The sequence below is a fragment of the Seriola lalandi genome, unplaced genomic scaffold (assembly GCF_002814215.2).
Source record: "Seriola lalandi dorsalis isolate HSWRI2012SDOR001 ecotype SW California unplaced genomic scaffold, Sedor1 jcf7180002054044, whole genome shotgun sequence".
Classification (NCBI taxonomy): Eukaryota; Metazoa; Chordata; class Actinopteri; order Carangiformes; family Carangidae; genus Seriola; species Seriola lalandi.
The window spans coordinates 43339-63915 of record NW_019524597.1 but is presented as its reverse complement, the minus strand read 5'-3'; the positions used below and the strand labels follow the sequence as shown (position 1 = coordinate 63915).

At 40.9% G+C, this 20577-nt stretch overlaps 3 protein-coding genes across 4 annotated transcripts in view; 2 read left to right on the top strand and 1 right to left on the bottom strand.

The window, feature by feature from the left end:
* grik4 (glutamate receptor, ionotropic, kainate 4) overlaps positions 1-5866 on the top strand; it is a 273439-nt gene extending 267573 nt beyond the window's left edge. The window contains exon 22 of the mRNA XM_023402955.2: positions 442-5866. Coding sequence (XP_023258723.1) covers positions 442-831 — 390 coding nt within the window. The 3' untranslated portion in view covers positions 832-5866. The remainder of the gene's footprint in view (positions 1-441) is intronic.
* Positions 5867-8246: 2380 nt separating this feature from the next.
* On the bottom strand, positions 8247-12356 carry drc12 (dynein regulatory complex subunit 12 homolog). Its single transcript, XM_023402958.2, has 6 exons — positions 12131-12356; positions 11976-12044; positions 10871-10990; positions 10545-10637; positions 10302-10432; positions 8247-8849 (listed from the first exon to the last, which is right to left on the bottom strand). Exons 1-6 carry the CDS (start codon positions 12180-12182, stop codon positions 8721-8723), a joined length of 594 nt encoding a protein of 197 aa, XP_023258726.1. The 5' UTR covers positions 12183-12356; the 3' UTR covers positions 8247-8720.
* A 356-nt stretch (positions 12357-12712) lies between these two features.
* cbl (Cbl proto-oncogene) overlaps positions 12713-20577 on the top strand; it is a 38506-nt gene continuing 30641 nt past the window's right edge. For both annotated transcript variants that reach the window (XM_023402952.2, XM_087173102.1), the window contains exons 1-2: positions 12713-13616; positions 19182-19429. In XM_023402952.2, the coding sequence (XP_023258720.1) occupies positions 13470-13616; positions 19182-19429 (395 nt within the window). In that variant the 5' untranslated portion in view covers positions 12713-13469. The remainder of the gene's footprint in view (positions 13617-19181; positions 19430-20577) is intronic.

The following is a 20577-nucleotide window of genomic DNA, read 5'->3' as shown; positions in this document are numbered from 1 at the left end:
GGGGGGGGGGGGGGGGGGGTGTTGGGGGGTTTACCTGTGTGTTACTATGCTCATGTGCAGTATGTATGAATTGATCAGCAGCCTCTCCTGACTTTAGCTGCATCTTGATCATCAGTCTAGGAGACTACATGTGTGTGTTGCATGTCTGTATGTGTAAGTTTAAGATTCCATATGTACTATATGTGTTGTTATTTTTATTGCTGATTTTTCAATCTACACTGGCCATCTCTCTGTTGTCCCCACTATTCAGTGATTATAAAGATAACCATGAAATGTGTGTGTGTGTGTCTGTGTGTATATGTGTGTGTTATGTGTCCGTGATGTCCATCAGTCTGTCCTGATCTAGTCAGTCAGTCAGTGAGTTGTCTGGCCTCTCTCCCTTTCTCTCCCTCTCTTATCCCCCTCTTCCCTATCTTTTTCTCCCTGTGTGTGTGTTTGCAGCAGTCAGTGTGTGAGGAGATGCTGCGGGAGCTCCAGGGCATCATCCTGTGTCGCGATAGCCTGCAGGTGAGGCGCCGGCGAGCGGCTTCGATGCTGCGGCCACGGCCCTTACCCCTGGAGGAGCGTCGGGCGCGGGCTGCCGCTGTGAGCCTCAGCAATGGCAAGCTGTGCGGGGGCACCGGACTGCCTGAACCCCTCTCCCACAGACTGGCGCAGGAGGCTGCCCTGGTTGCGAGGGGGTGCAGCCACATCCGTATTTGCCCCGAGTGCCGACGCTTCCAGGGACTGAGGATGCGTCCAGCAGGGGCCACTGGGGCCCTTCCATCTCCCACACACAGTGAGGAGAGCATAGAGTGGGACAAGACCACAAATAGCAGTGAACCTGAATAACGCCTAGTGATTCCAACAGGACTGACTTTCCCAGCAGCCACCTCTCTACTTTCCAGGGATCAAAGATTACGTGGTATTTTGATACAGCCATTCGGAGTTTGGTCTTCAAGGGCAGGACAATTCTGTGACTTTTTTTTTTGCCCTAGAGGCAACAGCCAGCAGTCAGTTTTTGGAATCTCCTTGGGTGAATTTTTTCCTTGGTCATAGGAAAAACTGATGAGTCTGTCTCGTTGTGGTCTGTCCCTGTTGGCCCTCTGTACCGTGTAAAACAGGACGGGCAAAAACAGCTACGGGGCATTTGTACTATGCAGTATTTTCAGTCATTTATCTTTGTGCTGTTTCTTTCTTTTTCATTTTTAAATTATTTCTGTCCTCTGTTGGATTATCAGTACTGAATATTGTTATTCTATTGTTCTTAAAAAAAAAAAACCTTCAAACAAGTTCCTTTTTTTTTTATCTGACAATTTACTGTATGAGCGTGTATTGGCTCGGAAGAGCTGCAAAGATAAACGGACTGATGCAAGGTCATCCTTCAAATCCTTTTATTTTGAAAGTGCCAAAAACCATAAGTATTACCTTGTGGCTGAAGAAAGCACCACAGCCTTGAGAAGACAACAAACTCAACTCAACCCACAAAAGAAACAGAGACATAAAGACCCACGGACTTCTTTCATAGTAGTGATATTCTATTAAAAAATGTTTTAACTGTTGGTATCTCTGAAAGACAACGATGCATGTCCAGGAGTGTTGGCAGGTGCTCATTGAATTGATAGATTAATTGCTAAAGTAGTGGCTGAGTAGCTGAAAGAATGGCCCCCCCTCTTCTGAATACCTGCTCAAAAACATGATGGCTATACACACAAACACACACATTCACAAAAACATCCATTGATTTCCTCGCTCCTCTGTCCTGACATCGCTTCTACTCCATCTGTCCTACATCTTTGACACCATGACACATTTGTTGTCGCAGCACCTGTTCTCTTTATGATCTCTCACTTAAAAATGTGTACACAGTCTCCTGTGCCATACACACTCTCTGTTGGCGTCATCAGGGGGCATTTTCTCTGTCTAGCAAATTCAAGAATGATTCAGGTTTCATCGGGGCAAGCCTGTGTATGAATGAAACCCAGCATATATCAGAACAGGCCAAAAAACATCAAGCCCCTGGTTAAAAAAAAGGGGGGGGGGTATGAGCAGATGACTTGTGTGCTTTTAAATGTCAAGGCAGTTAAACTGAATGTGATGTTTTACACACAGCTTAGAGGAGATTTTCAGTTGAGATCAGCTGTGATGCTGTCTGACATGTTCATGCTTTTACTCTTGAAAAACCCCAAACCAAACTTAGAATATATTAAAGACTGATTTTTAATGCAAACTGATCCCGAGAAAACAGACTTATCATATAATCATCTGTGTATCAGTTCAAATTTGGTGATTACAGGAGGCCTATTTGAAGTTTAGTAAAATCAAATGAATAGAAGTTGATCTGGAGTTTTTATCACTGTTTGAAATATATAAATCTAGTTTGTCTGTGTTTATTGAAAGAAAATCTTTCTTTATTTGCATCGTATCAACAATACCTCCAGAAGTGAAACAATGAGAACAAACTACCAGCAACCGGATTCTTAGGATCCAGTTACTTTCTGCATAGACTGTGACACGAGTCGGTTTTTTTCCCCAAAGAACCGACTAGTTTGAAGGTGTTACTGTACGATAGTCCGACTGTTGCACAGTGGGAATCAGTGGTCGTCCACCTGTCTTTTCTGCTTCTTGTTCATCTCTGATGTGTCCAACATTTTAAATCTGCCCATCAGGTTCTGTCAGTCTCCTTCCCTCAGAACTAGGCCACCAGCTCCACATGGCTTGAAGGTAACGCTGCAGTGTCTCTCTCGTACTTTATTTGCATCCTCGTCATTTTTCACCTGCGTGAAATTCTTTGCGTATGCTCTTTAAAGTAGCAACCTGGAGAAGGGGTGATTGTTTAAAGGAGGCGTCCATCTCACTGATCATTCACTATGTTTAGATGTGTTTATGTTCATGTAAAATCACTTAAGCAGAACATATAGTATTGACCCATAGACATTACCTTACCTACATTACCGTCACCTTGTTGTTGAATCATTCTTTCATTTCTTTTACCATTTTATATGCACAGCAACATTATTTCCTCTAGATTTTTCAAGCACCTTTAATTGCATTAATGGTGATGAGTGGTATGCTGTTTCAGACGCTGGTCAACATGTGATGCTGTGGTAGATCAACCACTGACCGACCTGGAGTGAACTGTAATATTAGCACAATAGTACTAATAAAGAGTTTTCAGTGAACTGATGGTGCTGAACATTTTGGGTGACCGGAATCACAAATGAGTGGAATTTCTATTTGAAGGGGCTCCCCACCCCCAACCCTAACCCCCTCAACCCCTTCTCTATTTTTTTTTCGATGTCAGCTCAATCAGTTGATGAAAAATGTTTCAGGACTTCAAATGGCTTTTTGACTCAGGTCTGCAGTTTGTCTGAACTCCCACAAGAACACGCTGGTGTTTGAAACGGCACTGAGTCTGTTTGATTTGATACGCCATAGCAATGAAAGGGGTCGGCAGAGGCGCTACGTTATCATCTGCAGAACAGCCAATCACGCCGGTGAATCTTGTCCTCCAGTAATGAGCTACTATTGCCCCTCAGAGGGTGTGTAAATACAGTATGATCAGCAGGGTTCCCCAGTAATGGTCCAAAGTGTTCTTTTTTATATGTTAATAGAGTATAGAGATACAGACCTACATGCGTAAAATGTTTATATGGACACATTATGCCATTTAGACACACTTACAGTATCAGTCGCAGATTGTGAGCATAATGATGAAAAAAACTCCTTACAGACAGTTAATGTAAACTTTCTATATTTCTTTATATAATGATTTGTTAAAGGCAAATTGCCAAGCAAATGGCAAAGAAAAAAAAGACCCACATTTCATTACCAGTTTTATAAAAGAAGTTTCTATCCATTTGCTGAATGTCACTAAGGATCTCATGAGAGCAAGAAGGCTCTCGCCGCACCTGATGCTAACTTCTCAAACACTAAAAACATTTACAGGGGTGCTAAATCAAGCGTAGTTGGAATGAGATTGCCAATTACCTTCAAGGCATGAAGAGCGGTAGGGTAAGAATTAAAACAAATCCCTCTGAAACACTGGGAGACCTTCGCTGGGAGACCGCTGAGAGAGATGGCAGGGTTTGGCTGCTATATTTTATATGCTTTATTTTCTTATGTTGATATTTTTAATCCATTATAAATACATTTCTTAAAACAACCTCCGCTCTGTGGGGTTCTGCTTTTGTCTCTTCTTTGCTCTGATTTATTTGACCTTCTGAGCTGTTCAGATCTGTCATGCTAAATAGCCTGTGAGTGCACTTTGCGTTTCGAGTTTTATTATTCAACCGGGAGGAGTACTCCGACGTTGCACCTGTTTTGTTGTGACATGAACACATGCAGAGAAGCAGTATGAGGATATATGGGTTTCTAGTTGGGTAAACATGACAATTGTTGAGTGAACCAGAAGGAACTGATGCATATAATGTATCTCTCATTTCTCTCCCATAACTACATTAACATCTGCCAACTTGTGAATCCTGCGTGGGTGAGAAGTCTAAGGGAGGCTAATGAGTTTAACAACTCACTCATGTGCTATATACGCATCTTCTCCCCCGTAGTCCATCTATCACTGTGATTTTTAGTGGATACTTCTGTCTCCTAAGGATAGTGAGTGAACACCACACAACACCCTGCATCTGATTTACAGTTTAATTCAGACTGCCTCTTTCTCTCTCTCTCTCTCTCTCTCTCTCTCTCTCTCTCTCTCTCTGCTTTCTGAGTGCCTGTCTCACAATCTTTCCACTGCAGCATTAGAGATGACACATTTTTCAGTACGTCACCAACCTGCATATCGCACTGCATATCCACACACACACACACACACACACGCCCACCAACATAACTCTTACAAGAGTGACACACACATACAAACGCTCTCCGCCACCTGTGTGTCACTGCTCTGTCAAGTTTATTTCATCGCGCTCATGCTTCTCCTTCTGCCTCTGGTGCTCCAGGTCCATAAATTAAATGCATCTCTACCCACCACTGCCTAGCTGCTTTTGGATTTATGGAGCCCATGATGAGCATTGAGTGCCTGCAGAGGTGTGTGAAAATCTACTTCACTCCTCGAGCTTACCCAGTTGTAGCACATAGCAATACCATTCTCCCTGTAGATGTTTGTTATTCTGCAAGGATTTAGGAATTATGGTGTACTGAGTCTGATGCATTTTGCCACGCTAACAGCTCACATCCCATACACTCGAAGAGTGACTTTTATTATCAGTGCATTCCACAAAATACATGTTTTGTTTTTTTTTACATTCCACTCACATAAAATTCACACAAAATAAAACTTTTGAGTGTGTCACAAGCTCTATGCCCAGTTCTGGGAAACCAAAACGTGAAACCTGAGACATTTAGACATTTTCAGAACATCGTGGCTCTATAACACTGCATTCAGTATTATTTTATTGCCTTCCAATAGCAATTGCTGAATCTGTTCATCCCATTTCCACTGTCAAAATTGCATCTCTTTGTCAAACAATTGCTTCCTCTTCTCTTGACAGCAAATTTCCCAAGGTTAACAGCATGCATGTATACATCCGCCCCATAACAGCCACTAATGAGCACTGGATCCAAGGATACCGATTGAAAGACATAACAGACTATCAGAGGAAACTACCTAATACACAGTGAGGCTGGTGCACATTTTTAAGTGAGAGCTTTCCTATTGATTTGCTGGCAATTAATTGCAAAAGGCTTGTTGTTGTTGTTGTGTGCTCAAAGAAAAGGTATTCAGAGTGCAAGAATTCTCTCCAAGGTGAGATGCTGTCAAGGCTGTTATACAGCCTTTTGTTCACTGACAGTTGTTGTTGAACATATTGACCAAAACATCTTTACATTGTTTGTCTTTCAGAGAAATAAAATTGAGCTTCATTTACTTTGTGTTTCGTTCCCTCACTATTCATTCCTGCTTTGACTGATGGCCAACAGATGGGATAGCACTGATTACCTAGTTGTGAGTGTGGGTGGGTTTGAGTGGGTTTGAGTGAGTGTGTGTGCGTGCGTGCGTGCGTATTTGTATGTGATCTCCCTCATGCACTTGCCTCCATGGGAAATCACAGTGTGGGCATCTTGATTCATCAGCTGGAGGCCATCTCGTCGTATCATTACAAAAAAGCAGACACAGTCTGTCATATTCCAGTTGAGGCGCAGCAGCCAGCATTCCTCGTCAGGTACTCACCACAAAAATGAAAGTAGTCAGCGTTTATGGTGGAAAATCGGTCAATGCAAAGCCACAGAAGTTGTTTTTCTTTTTCTATTTAATTTACATATAAAATAGTCATAAAACTCGGTTGTGTTGAATGTGTGCACGGAAAGTCTTTGATGACTTTGGATTAAAGTTCAAAAGATTAAAGCACACTTCAGTCACTTTCCATTATGATGCCATCTTTTTTATAGAGGATCATCTATCTCTGAGCAGATGCTTCGATGACAGCAGACAAACAATTTTAGGGTTCAAATTAGAATCAGTTCATTAATCATGTGCATCACGGACAGAACAGCATATTACATCATTTTCTGCCTGCTAGTTGTGCAAAGAAAGTAAACCTGCAGGAAAAAGGTTTATATACTGTATCTTAGGTATATACTTAGTAGGTATACTTTGTTGCCAGGTATGGTAGTACCATTTCATGTTACTTTATACTTTTACTTCACAACAATATGTTGTTGTGTATAGAAATATTGTGGGGTTTTTTCTCCATTATAATTATTTGATAGCTACAATTACTGGTCTACTTTTCAGATGAATATTTTACAGAAAAACATATTGTGCTTATAAACCAAATTGTTAAAGCTTAAAGCAGTTGGTCCTATTGGCTTGTTATACCATAAAAGAAAGCAGTGTCTACAGACCTACAGTATTTAGTTGGGGCCCTTTGTAATATTTCAGATGTCTATGACTTTCAGTTCCCCAAAGATATTTCCCCTTTAAACCTTTCAAATGGTTTCATTTAATAACTGTTCAAGGCCCAACGAGGTAAAATTATCCAATATTTTACAAAAAAGTAGAAGTTAGAGGAAAGTAAAAGAAATTACACATTTTTGTAGCTTTTACTTCTATCTTCTTTCTTACCTGATTAATTATCTCATAAAACCTCAGATTTATCTTGTGACCCTTTGGAAGGGGGCCCGACCCTATGAGTTGCAAACCACTGGACTAAAATAACTGTATACTGTACCTGTGTGTGAAGCTGTTAGAACGAGCTGCACCTCAACCAGCCGCAACAGTAAAATGCTACATGCACATTGATGCATTAGAATTGACAGCGTAATAATGTCATATATAATAAGATCAGTCACAGGGGCCGTTTTCCTGCAGAACAAAAACTTTTACTTTTGATACTTGATGTACATCTGGCTGATAATATGTCAGTACTTTGCTGTAATATGCAGGACTTTTACTTGAAAATAACTATTTTTACATTGCTGTAGTGGTACTTTTAGGCTTACTGGGTACTTTTTCCACCACAGGTATTTTTATATTCATTCTGTGTTCCCCTACTAACAGGTACATTATGCATATCTCAGTTTTGGGATGACTGCAGTCAACCCCATTAAACCCTTTAAGCAAACAGACACATACCCTCTGAAGGCAACAGCTCCTCGTGGTTTGAGGATGAAATGTCGGTTTTCAGATAAGGCCTCTTGAGTTCCTGTGTTAATTGGTCGTTAGAGCACAGAATTATCTTAATCCCTGAGTAAATGATTCATTACCTCGCAGATGAGAGGCCATGAAAAAGACACACAAATGACAGCTTTGGAAGTAAAATCTGTTTATCTGCCTCCCTGCAGGGGAAGTCAGGTTTTATTGATGCTGGGCAGCTAAATCATATTTCCTGGATCATTAACTGTTATTTTGCCTTTCTCTTGTTGCTCTCTATTGTTAGTCTACCTCACGCTAAACATTACTTTTTGTTTACTGTTTAATATTTTCCTTCCTTGTGTTTTCTTTTTTCGTCATAGTTGTGGGTTGAATGACACCACTGTGGTGTAGTAGTATTACAGTTCAGCAGTGCTGGTAATGCTGTCTCTTACGTCTCTGTGGCTCATGTGGCCAGTTTCGCCTTCCACCTGTTACCATATTTAGCCTCTGGTCGACTGACACAGCATAAAGCATAGCCTGAGAAACTGCATTTACATTGCTATTCTTGCTACCGTGCCTAACCGTTGTAAGATCATGATCGTCTTTACTGGTAAATGTTATGTTATGTTCAGGACAGTACACTCTTTCCCAATTTCACTAATTTCACACCATGTTAGTGTAATCCTAATCCTCACATACTTTTATTCATCTTAAAAAATATCTTGCCTCAAAAAGTATATCAACTGTTTATATAAATACAAAATACACACAAAAACAACCTAAGAACGCCTGGATAACTAATAAATACTGGCCACCATCTCCCCAACTATAAACAGTCATTTGCTACATCTAGTGGGCATTACACAACATTACAGACACTACACGGTGAACTGCTGAGTGCATGCATAGATAACTCAGCCTATTTTGTACCCTTGATGGTGAAATATTATATAATAGCAACATTCATCTGTGTGTTAGGCACTCTAAATTGTGAGTTGCAAATTGATTCTGTCGCCGACGCTGCTTTCAATCGAGCCAAACACAGATGCAGCAATCAAATCAAATAGAACCAAGTTGTAGAGACCACATTAAACAAATGTGTCCCACTGATAAGATCAGCTGCTTTCATTGGTATGGAGCCTATCTTTCAGATGTCCAATGCATTCAGGCCAAATTCAGAGAGCAGTCCCTTGTAATTTTGATGAAGGGCTGTGCTGTTGTCCTCCCACCTCTGTCGAGCCACAGACAGCTGGGAACTCAGGCTGTCCAGAGTATCCTGCAGAAAATATATGTAAGAATGAGATGCAAGCTAAAATTTTCACTTAGACTCACCCAGTTGTCTGACTTTATACCACCCCCACCCCCCACCCTCCACCTCTAACTGTGATTAGTTTCAGGAGAGCTGATGAGGAAGAGACATAATTAGATTCTGTGTCATACCGAAAGAGAGAATGTTACATATTAACATCTTTATGCTATAATCACAGGTTGAGTCCTCTAACAGGGCTCTAGGTTTGATCCCTTATTTTTAAAGATCTGTGCACTAAAATTTTGCATGTACTTTCTGTGCTCAGCCAACTTGGGCCAATACTGACCCCGTTCCTCATCCACTATGCTCTAATGGAAAATTCTGCTATTTCACAACATGTGTCTTATTTTCCTGGTTTGACACAATAGAATGTGCCTAAAGGTTAGCATAACACTGTATGACATTATTGTGGATATCATAGCCTATAAACCATGTATACCCACAACAGAGCCGGGTAGAACAGTTGGGCGAGGCCTGGACTGTTTAAAAACTGTCTGTCCAGCAACTGTTATCTCCAAAGTGATGGTAGTGAGTACAACAACATTATGTTAACCTATAGATTTATTGGACAAAAGGATTCTCCTTCATGTGAGTAGTGGAGCAGCAGGAATGCTAATTACAACATTTTATGTATGTATATACATATAGTTATGTCTCTGTTTGACACAAGCTTTGCCTTCTGAAACAGCAAATTCTGATGACCCCCTGCTGTGCCCTTAAAGTCCCCTATATGTAGATAAATTATGTGTAGATTTTAGAATTTCTGACTTGTTGAAAGCGACTGTTAGTGGTATCAAAAAAAGAAATCGACTGGAACAATATTGATCTGGAGTGCACAATTCTACAGAAAAAAAGTCTTGCCATCTAAAAAACGTTGAAAGAAGAAAAAGCAACTGGTATCAGACTGGTCTGGCATTTTAGACCAAGTCATCTGCTCAGCATAATGCAATTGAACAGTCACAACTAAGTCAGGCCTAGATAAAAAAACACAGCCCACCTGTCTTGGCCAGTTGACACAAGGCTGGTCTCAGTGCACTGCTCTGTGAGACCCAAGCACTTTTCAAGTTTTCATACCCTAATGTTCACACAGCACCACACACCCAGGCACAGACCTGACCATTATGGGGAAAGGCTACTCCCTGTCCATCATTTCTGCTGAGCAAAAACCTTCAGATCACACAAGCCTGATCTCTCTGCACAGACATGGGGAAGCACCACAGCACATTAAGTCACCCTAGAGAAGTGAACAAGGAACAGGGACTGAGGGAATGGCGTCTATCCTAATTGGCTTAGATCATGCAGGTTAACAGTGCAAGGGGCCTCAAGTAAAACCTGTGATGTTTGTGGCTGCTTCTTCAGAGCTTTCTTTTAATCACTATGTATTAGCTTTCAATTGAACTGGCTTGTGTTTCTACTCACATGCAGGACCTTCTCGTAGTGCGTTTCCATGTTGTCCAGCTTGTGCAGGAGGTCAGAGATGGTGGCGTCATTGTCCTGTTCCATCTTCTCACGCTCTCTTTTCTCTTTCCTCAGTTCCTCCTGACACAGGGCTAGATAGACAAATGCATACAGGCATGCCTTCACTTTTAATTTGGGAATTAACTGCCACTCCTATGTTTTTATTTATTGAAGTATATACTTTGAAATTAGATGTATTCATACCAAGTTCTTCATTCAATTGGCTGACCTCCTTCTCCAGTCTCTTCACCTTGTTGGTCAGCTCTGTCTGCATGGTTTTGAACTGGCGACTAAGGGCTGAGAATGACATTTGTGTGAATGATGTCGGACTTAGCCTTCTTTGCTGATTCACTTTGTAAGGCTAAAGCAGCAATCAGCTTAGGCACCCGGCTAATTAGACTTTTTGTTCCTCAAAAATTAGCCTAACCTTGGCAAACACACCCCTTGTCCTCACTCCCAACGGGTTCCACACTTTATCTCAGGTTATTAAAAGAGAGACTAATTGTTGATTCATGCCGTCTGTACCGTACCAGAGTTGACGTCCCTGTGGTCCTGTCTCTCGTGCTGCAGCTTCTGCTCCATGTCTCTCATGCGTGTGCTCAGGTCAATTCTATCAGACTGGATCTTTCTTACAGACTCACACTGTAAAGCTGTGTTGATCACACAAACACATGCATGAATGAATGTACAGATAAGTGGTAGAATTTTGATTGTCTTAAGCAGAAGTAGAAATAGCCCATACAAACTACTCCAATTACAGTTATGTTGGTAAACAAAAGCCTCATAGTAAAACATGCACAAGTATCAGCAAATTAACAAGACCTACTTTACTTCAGTAATAGTGAATCTACAACAATGTAAAAATACTCCATTCCACATGAAAGTCCTGCATTCAAAATCTTACCCAAAGTACAGCAAAATATATTCAAGTACTAACGCAGAGACATGTTTACTTTGAATGGATTATTATTACTGATTTAGTAAATGTTTTAAACATTTTACTATTGTAGCTGGGCAAGGTGGAGCTTAACAATGGATTTATCTATTAAATATCATTCATATCATATTAGTAACTGTTAACTATGACTGTCAGAAAGTACAATATTGCCCTCTGAAATGTAATGGAGTAGAAGTAGAAAGTAGCATACAATAGATATATTTAAGTAGTCAATTAATCAATTAATTTATCAAGAGAGAATTAATCAAATGTTATTTTGATAATTAAATAATTGTATAAGTCATATAAAATGCAAATGCCAAAAGCTTGCTGGTTCCAATTTCCAACAGGATGTGGTGTTTTTTTCTGTTTTATATAAAAATAAATTTGATATTTTTGAGTTTGGGGATGTTGCTCGAACACAAACAATTTGAAGCAATCCATGAAACTGACAGATCACATACAAACACACTAAATGATCAATAAGTTAACTGAAAAATGAACTGCAGCCCTAGAACATGGAACATCAGGCATTTTTAAGACATAAGAGCGCAAGTATTTGTGCACTTTAAACTGAAATAGGTTATTTATGCTTAACAAAAGTCACCTTCAGTTTGACCCTGTAAGTAATGCATAGTAGTTTGGACTGTTTATAAATTAAAGCACACTCTATAGAAGAACTTAAAATAGCTGCTCACCAATTCGATCCTGTAGGACGGCTATATCCAGCGTACTGCGCCTATACTTTGTCTCTAAGTCATTTTCACCTGCAACAAGACAATAATACTTAAAATTTAGTTTTGCAGCACAAAAGCAAAAAAAAAAATCCAAATCATTTGAGAAAAAAGGTTACTTTTTTCTGGACTCTTTTTTGTGGTCTTTTTTGTCTTTTTCTTTGGAGGCATGTTTGCTTGCTGTGAGGCTGCCTGCTCAGTCCTTTGAGAACACACACACACACAAACACACAAACACACAACCACACACACACACACACACACACACACACACACACACACACACACACAAAAGGCCTTCACTAAACACAGACAGGGATGAGTCTTTGTTGCTGGGCACTGGTTGCCAAAGTGAGTTGCCATGGCACTAACTGTCCGGCTTGGTTGAAAGCTGATTGACTTAGATAACGGCCAATCACAACATGACTGGGGCACCTCTGCCTTTTTAACTCATGCACACGGGCCATGAAATTGGATCCTTACTTTGAGAGAGACATGTCAAAGCGTCCCTTGTTGTCAGGGGTGACCATGGCCCGCACTGGGAGAATTCAGGGCTGCATTCAGTATCTCTTGAACGTTTTATGAATGCTGCACAGGCAGAGGCGCGCACCCGAGTACATTCATGGATCATGAACGCGCACAAGGAAGGCGTGGAATTTGGGTTTTGAGGGGGGGAGAGAGGGGGTAGCGAACGGAAGGGGCCGTACAGGAAAGGAAAGGGCCGCACATACACGTCACGGGGGGAAACAGAAAAATACAAGGCAATGTTTAATTCCCACAATTATTTATTCTCCCTTGTTCTCGTAAGTGTGTGTCCGAGAGGCTTTCGCAGTTTTAAGCGCAACTTCCTCTCAGTCATCGGTGAGTGCTCTCTGTCGTCAGCCTCAGCCCGCAGAGGAGGGCTGACACTGTCACACAGCCACTGAACTTCCCGTCAAGACACAGCACAGGCGAGAAGAGCTGCCGCTGACAAAAAAAGGGGAACGACATTGGGGTTTGTCGAGAGGAGAGGACGCACTCCGGTCTACAAAGCTTCTGGGCAGAGAAACTGTGCCATTGTCCTCCAGCTGAGGGCGAGTGGAGACAGGTCTGGTGCTCTGCTAATTAGCCTGCGTGGGTCCCTGCAGAGAGAGACAGAGCAGCGCAGCTAGCTGCAGCACAGAGCGACTTGCACAGGGTGTGAGTGACTGAGGGGCTTGTTTTAACCACAATCGGGACATTTATCTGGCAAACTGATGGTAGGTTTACTGATGGGAGCATTTATCCGATAGTCATCCCTCCTTACGTCTACCCCCCGTCGAACCCTGGCTCGGATTCGCTACTCGGGCGCTGTCCTCGCTGGGGGGTGCCGGATCACCATCGCCCGGTCCAGCTAATTCCAGGCGGCGGTTCGGTCCCCCTCACCCCTGCCCTGCATCGCCCGTCTGCCGCTCTGGCCGACCCTAGCCGAGCCCGAACATGGCAGGGAACTTGAAGAAAGGCGGGGGGCTCATCGGAATGATGAAGGATGCCTTTCAGCCACACCACCACCACCTCCACTCCCATCACCAGCCCGGGGCCGTGGACAAAAAGACGGTGGAGAAATGCTGGAAACTGATGGACAAGGTTTGTGGTGATCGCCGTTAACGTTAGCCACAGCATTGGGTGCCTAGGGCGACTGCTAGCTAACCGCAGCTAACTAGCGATAAGCTAGCTAATCTTCGGTTGCTGCAGGTCTGGCGTTGCTAACGTTAAGTTAGCTAGTCAGCTGAGACGAAGAGTTAGTTAGCCAACGTTAGCTAATTTCCCAACCTGAACTATATTATGTTGTACCTTAAGTCTCACTCTACCTCGCACCACTTTAGAGACAGAGACTTTTATGACAGCGTAACATTAACGTTAGCCCACGGAGAGAAAGGCTTTCTACAACACATATGTTTGCTAGTGCTGTGCCACTCTCTGCTAAATAGTTGTCATATCGCCTTACATCCAACTTGTTGGACCACGTTAAATACTATCGTAACCATTAACAAAGAAAGCAGAGACGTGAATTAAGCGAATTTATGGCAATGTCCTGAAATTACAGGGGCTGCTAGCACAGTAACAGTCTCTCCTGTACATTGTTGCTGAAATGTCTACAGTCAACTGTCTGTCAGCTCTTGGAAACTAACAAAGCATTGAGGAAAAAATAAAGGAAACGCGCCCATTTAACTAGGCCAATTATTCTCTTTCGCATGGAAGACTCATTTCACAGCTTCACTTCTCAGAAAAAAAACCTAGCTTTTTGACCCCCGTTTCCTGTGAGATTCACACAGCAATATTAGTGTGAATAGGAAGACAAGACACTCTTTTGTGTCTCCTCTTCCTCTTTGAGGCCTTAGCGTAGAGCTCTGATGTTAAGTTCTTTTACAAAGCTATTATTAAGAAACCACATTCCAGTTTATTTTGCTCCATTAGCATCTGTGGTAGATTGTCCAGCTGGACGGTTGTCCACATTTTAGGAGGTGCTGTACCAAACACTTTTTTTTTTTGTTACAAGTGAATGTTCCACACTCTTCAGAGAGTTTGTGTCTGTCTGTACACCCTGAAGGGCAATCCAGTCAAGATGACTGTACAGATAACCTTTTGCCATTTAGACCACTTGCACAGTCAGGTTAGTTTTTGCACTTTACAGTATGAGAATAATTTACCACATTCATCTGACCCAGTCAAACAGTGGAGGGGCAGCAACAGCGAGGCAAAAAAAGAGTGTCTTACCTTTTTGAGGGCTATAAGACCAAAAGTATTTTTACACCAGCAGATTGTTTAAAATAGCAGTGGAAATATTGTTCAGCGCTGTCTTAAGGACCTCACAGCCCAGCATTAAGTAAAATAAAAAAAATTTCAGAAGCATGAGGTTAATTTCTCTCTTCAGAGTTACCTACCTTGCCAATTCTTGAAGTGCTCGGCATAACAAAACTTATTGTTGAATCCTTGTGTTTAAGCATTTGACTTAATCACTAAATTTGTGATGCCCTGACCAAAGGTGTGGTTTTGGCAACCTGAATGAAGTTTAAACTGAAATGAAACTTTATAGCATTAAAAGTTTAACCATTAGGTGTTGCATTACTGTCTCTGTTGTTGGGTTACTAAATGCCTGAGGTCAATTAGCTACTCTGTAATCAAAAACCTGAAGTTGTATGTGGAAAATCGTCACCATCAGCCAAACTAGGAAATAGTGGCAATGATTAGTTTGCATATTTAACCAGACACTATGGCAGATTACCACCAGTGAATTTCAGTTCATCTCCTGTTCAAAGATGATGTGGATATCATGATATCAGTTTGGAGCTCTAGTACAGCTCAATGACACACATTTCTAGGCTTGTCTGACCATGATAGCTCGGTGAAACCAGCTATACCTCTACCTGTTCATCATCATACCCACATTGGTGACGTTTTTCTCAAAAATCACCAAGATCTCCCGTCTTAATGTCGTGTCATGTTCATGTCGATATGGGGGTGTATAGATTTCATTGTTTCTCTTTCATTTTGAATTGCGTTACAGTTACTTTGACTGGTTACAGTGTCGGGTAGACAAAAATGACATCCTGCCCTTTTGTGTAGCCGCACTGATTTTTTGATTTTTTTTTTTTTTTTTTTTTTTTTTTTTTTTGCCTTTTTATGTATTTTGTGCCTAAACAAGTGTAGTAAGACATCAGTCATTGCTGTGTCAAAAACATGGCTTTTATCTATTGACTTTTTTGACAGAAACATCACCAAACAGAACTGCAGTGGTACTGTTGAAGTGGTATCATGCAGTTATGAACTTTATGGAAGATAAATAGATAATTCAGTTGCATAAAATAGTTTATCATCAGACTTATCCATATTGTGAAAGTGAAAACTTTCAGGGGATTGAACAAATAGTTGTTTGTCGATTTGCTAGACAGATGGCAGAATATGTTTTCTAGGATCTGTCTCTGAGCTCTACAGAAACAAGGAAGCACAAAATTGCCTGTTTACAGCTAAAGTCTAACCATATTCAACCAGGGCCAAATTTTCTTCAAGCTGGTTAACCTTTAAACAATTTGAACTTGATGTGGAAAAACCACCAGGTTCGTGCCAGGTGCAGAATCAGCCAGGAGAGACTGAGAGAAGAGAGAAAAAGATGAGTGGAATGTAGTTTTGCTTGGAGGCACTCAACATATTACTTCAAGGCAGTAGCCTTGATATACACTGTACACGAGTGCTCAGTTGTTGTGACCTTGCATGCATGTACATGTGCTTGGCTGAAGTTTGGGTACAAGTGTTAGCGAGGTAGATGCTCTCAGACATAACCAGTGTAAACCTTCTGCACTTGGATGCCCGAAGAAGCGTAAGGAATGAAGGCACAGTGTTTGTTAATGATACTGTGGGCATTAGTTTTCAGTGCAGTTACCAATGTATTCAAAAGAAAAATCGTCTCTTATCCAGATATCTACCACAAGCAAATTATCCAAAATACGCAAAGGGTACAAAGGGTACTATTCTTTTAGTGGCCCGCACACAATTCAGTAGAAGTTCTTCCAAGGCATCTTTAAGCTCTTCTTTCTCATGTGGTTGCATTTTAGATTTGGTTATTTAGATTAAAATAGATTAAATCAGACAAAATTAAAAATTTTATCTAGTCAGTCTAATGCTGAATGCAATATGGATAATCCCTATGATTAATATTAATAAAGACTGTTTTCTAGTGGCATTTCCTGGTGCTTAAAACATCCATATTAGTGTTTATAGAATCAAACCCAGCAATACTTTATCCTTAATGTCTGTTCAAAATGATGGATTTAGAAATTTTATCTGTAAATGAAAAGAATATTTGATAAAGACTAAATGTCATTTCTGATCAATTTACCCTCAGTGTCGGTTGGAAGCTGACCTTTAATTTTCACAAACCAATGAAGCCCAACATGCTAAAAACAACATGCATGTTGTGAAAGCAATACTGCTTAAAATATCCTACCAGTCAAGTGTGACCTCATTCTTTTTGAGAGGCATTTGATACAGTGATGATGAACCGACTGGTCTGAGCACAGTGGCCCATTTACTAACTGGGATCAAATATTCCTAATATGTTGTGCTCTCACTCTATATTTAGTGTGGTTTCCTTATGTCAAGTATCTTTTAATGTCAGATACCTTAGATATGAATTGGAAGGGAATACTGTGTATGAGATTAATGACCAAAAATTAGATATACGCGTACAACGATTGATTATTTTCATTACCGGCTCATCTGCCGTTCATTTTTTTTTTTTAGATTAATTGGTTAATATTTTGATTTATATGATGTCAAATACTAGTTAAAAATGCCAAACACAATTTCCGAAGGGTTTAGGCAATGACATCAAATAGCTTATTTTGTCAGAATAAAAAAAATACTATCACATAAAACAAAGAAGATCAGTAAAAATCCAAACAAATGAGAAGCTGTACCTAATGAATGTTTTTTTTCCTTCAAAAATGACAATGTATCATCAGAATTTTTTATTATTTTTCCATCCACGTGCTGATTGATTAATCTCTAATTGGACATAAATCCATGAATGGTCAAGAAATTTAGTAGAACTGAAGTCTTATTTTCCTGTAATGACAAACCGATGGCTTCCAAAAAAGAATAGGCAAGGAAATTCAAACCGACATTCTTGTAATGCTATTCCTGCCATATTTCTTTCTAACACTCAGACATGATTAGTAGACAATAATTTGGCCTGGTCTACAAAAGAATGAGCCATGTCCTGTTGTTGACATGCAATTGTTTGGTCACTATTGAGGCTGACAGCCCAGCTCCATATCAGCACTGGTTCAAAGTAGGACATGAGGTATCATGAGACCCCAAATTTTTGAATGGAAGTGTGGGTCTTTGCTGCTATGATCAGACAAGTTAGACTTGAATCCAGTGGTAAATATGACAGCAACCATGTCCATACAGAGCTTAATGACAGAGTGTTCTAGGCTCCCCGCCAGTGTCTTTTGTAATGGTCAACGAAGTGACTCAGACGCAGTGCAGCAGTACAGTGAGATGGGTGAGGAAAGGTTGAACATTACAGAGGATGAAGCATGCATTCATACAGTCTGACTCGAGCATGTAGTTGATTTCCGCATGGACTGACCATCAACAGGGGTGGTCCAAATTTACATGTTTTATAAAGCTATCTAATAGAAGATTATCCCCTTGCCCACCCATTACAATAGTCTCCTTCTGTTGAGTCAATAATTGATGTTAGTTAAGCTTTTTGCCTGGTAGTTTTTTAGTCTCTTTTCGTCTTTAGTTTATTTTGCGGTATGTCTCTGTAGTTGAAGCTCATACACCCATCATTATCACCGCCAGTGCTTCAGCTGCTCAAACGTACAAAGTGATCATATTCAAATGTTGAGTAAACAGAATTGAGGCAGAAGTGATCTCAGATGTGCAGACTGAAATGGGGAAGTGTAAACATATCAACAGCTTCTCTAAACATGCGAAAGAAGTGGCGAATTGGACTGTGGTGAACCATGGTTATTGACAAGTTAGTCGCATAATAAGTTGCAAGCATTCCTGTGCACATCTACAAAAAGATGTCTGTGTGCTAAATTAATAAGAAATGGAGATTATTTGCTTCACAATGCTGTTCACATTGTGAAGCATACCGACATTCATCCCCGCTGGGATGAATGTCGGTATGCCAATGTCCTCTTTCACGTCCATCTTTAGGTAAAGGAAGTAGTATGACAATAGTGGAATAAAGCAAGATGCTATGAGGGATTGAGTCAGTGATACTCCATTACATAATGTGTAGACTTGCCACACTCTGAAAGCTCCGAGCTTGACAGAGCTTTTAAGGCCCTACATGTACTTTCTTTCAGTCTTAAACTTTGTTGGCATTTTCCATTTTGCATGTGTCCTATCAGGGCTCACAGACAATATTCTGCACTGACGATAAGTGGTTTAATACGGAAAAGAGCTATATCATGCAAAGCTCTGTCTTACTAGCGTACAGAATGAAAACGCATAGTGACACTTAAGACAATTCTCAGATTTTTTTTCTCTGTCGCTTTCCTTTAACCCTTCTCTCACCACTTTCTTTCTTACACATCTGTCTTGCTTTTCTCTCATCTGCCTTCCCTCGTGCACCCACCTCTTGTCTGTAACTGTATCTTGTCTCCTCACTCACATCTTCCCTTTCTGCAGGTGGTGCGCCTATGCCAAAACCCCAAATTGGCTCTGAAGAACAGCCCCCCTTACATCCTGGATCTGCTGCCAGACACCTACCAGCACCTGCGCACCATCTTGTCTCGCTACGAAGGCAAAATGGAAACTTTGGGGGACAACGAGTACTTCCGGGTTTTCATGGAGAACCTAACCAAGAAGACCAAGCAGACCATCAGCTTGTTCAAGGAGGGCAAAGAACGCATGTATGAAGAGAACTCACAACCCAGGTGAGTCAAGTGGATAAAAACTGTGGCATGAACTGTGGAGTCATGTTAATGTCAATTGAGTAGATATGATTCTACATGTGACTGATGTGAAGAATTGCGCAATTTGGTTTCCCTGTACTCTTCCTGAGCCGTTGAGTTGATTTCCCTTAATGAAATGGTCTCATACAGGTGAATTGGAGGTGTGAAATCTTCAAAATACAGCAGTTCATTCTTAATAACTATGACTGCACAGGCAGAGAGTGAACAACTGCACTCATTCCTAACCCCCAGGGTGGTTGTAGCTCAAGATGTATGAAAACAAGAGGAGAGAGGTGTTGTGGTTTGAGCATGTGAGCCTATGTGGTCAGAATGGCGCTTAATCTACAGCTGCCTGACTGCATGTCACTTTGTTTTTGTGCCTTACTATCTTTACCATCTACTTGAACATTTTCTCTTTTCTTAGCTGTCTTACTGTTGTGCTTTCTTTCTTGAAATCGCACATTTCCTCCTTTTCTGTCTTTCTTTCCTCTTGCGTTTAGTAATCTTTATCTGTCCCACTGAAAACAGCCACAAGTGTACAGTCTGTATTAAAAATAAGTAGCTTTCTGTTTTAATGTGTGGAGAGACTTGTGTAAGCGTATAAGATGTTCCTCTTGTTTCCCTTGTTTAAAAAAAACAGCAAATAAGAAAGGGCATATTTTTGAAGACAAAAGATACCACAGAAGACCCCAAGACAAAATGGAGCTTTTTAAGTTACTGTTGTGTTAATGTTAATGAGGTCTAGACTAGCTGCTGGATGGAGCTGTTCTTATTTCCTTGTCTATATCCCTACAGATGCCCTTTATTTCACCGTATGCTTTGAGCAAATGCTTTCAATCATAGTTGAAACAGGAATCATGAACAGCATTTAATGAAATAGTGTGACAGCCTTCATTATGTTTCTGTAGCTTGGGAGTGTTTCATACAAGATGTGAGCCAGTATTAAATACCATCCCAGTAAGGGCTTTCTCCAGAATTGCCCCTGGATCAGTTGTTTCTCTTGCTGGCACTGAACAAGATGACGTGCAAATGATTTTTAAAAACCCTTTGTGTTGTCCAGACGGTCCACACTTTATGTCTGGCTGCTGCTAGTTGCTGCTCTGCAGGAGCTTTTAGATTGGTTTGTTGGA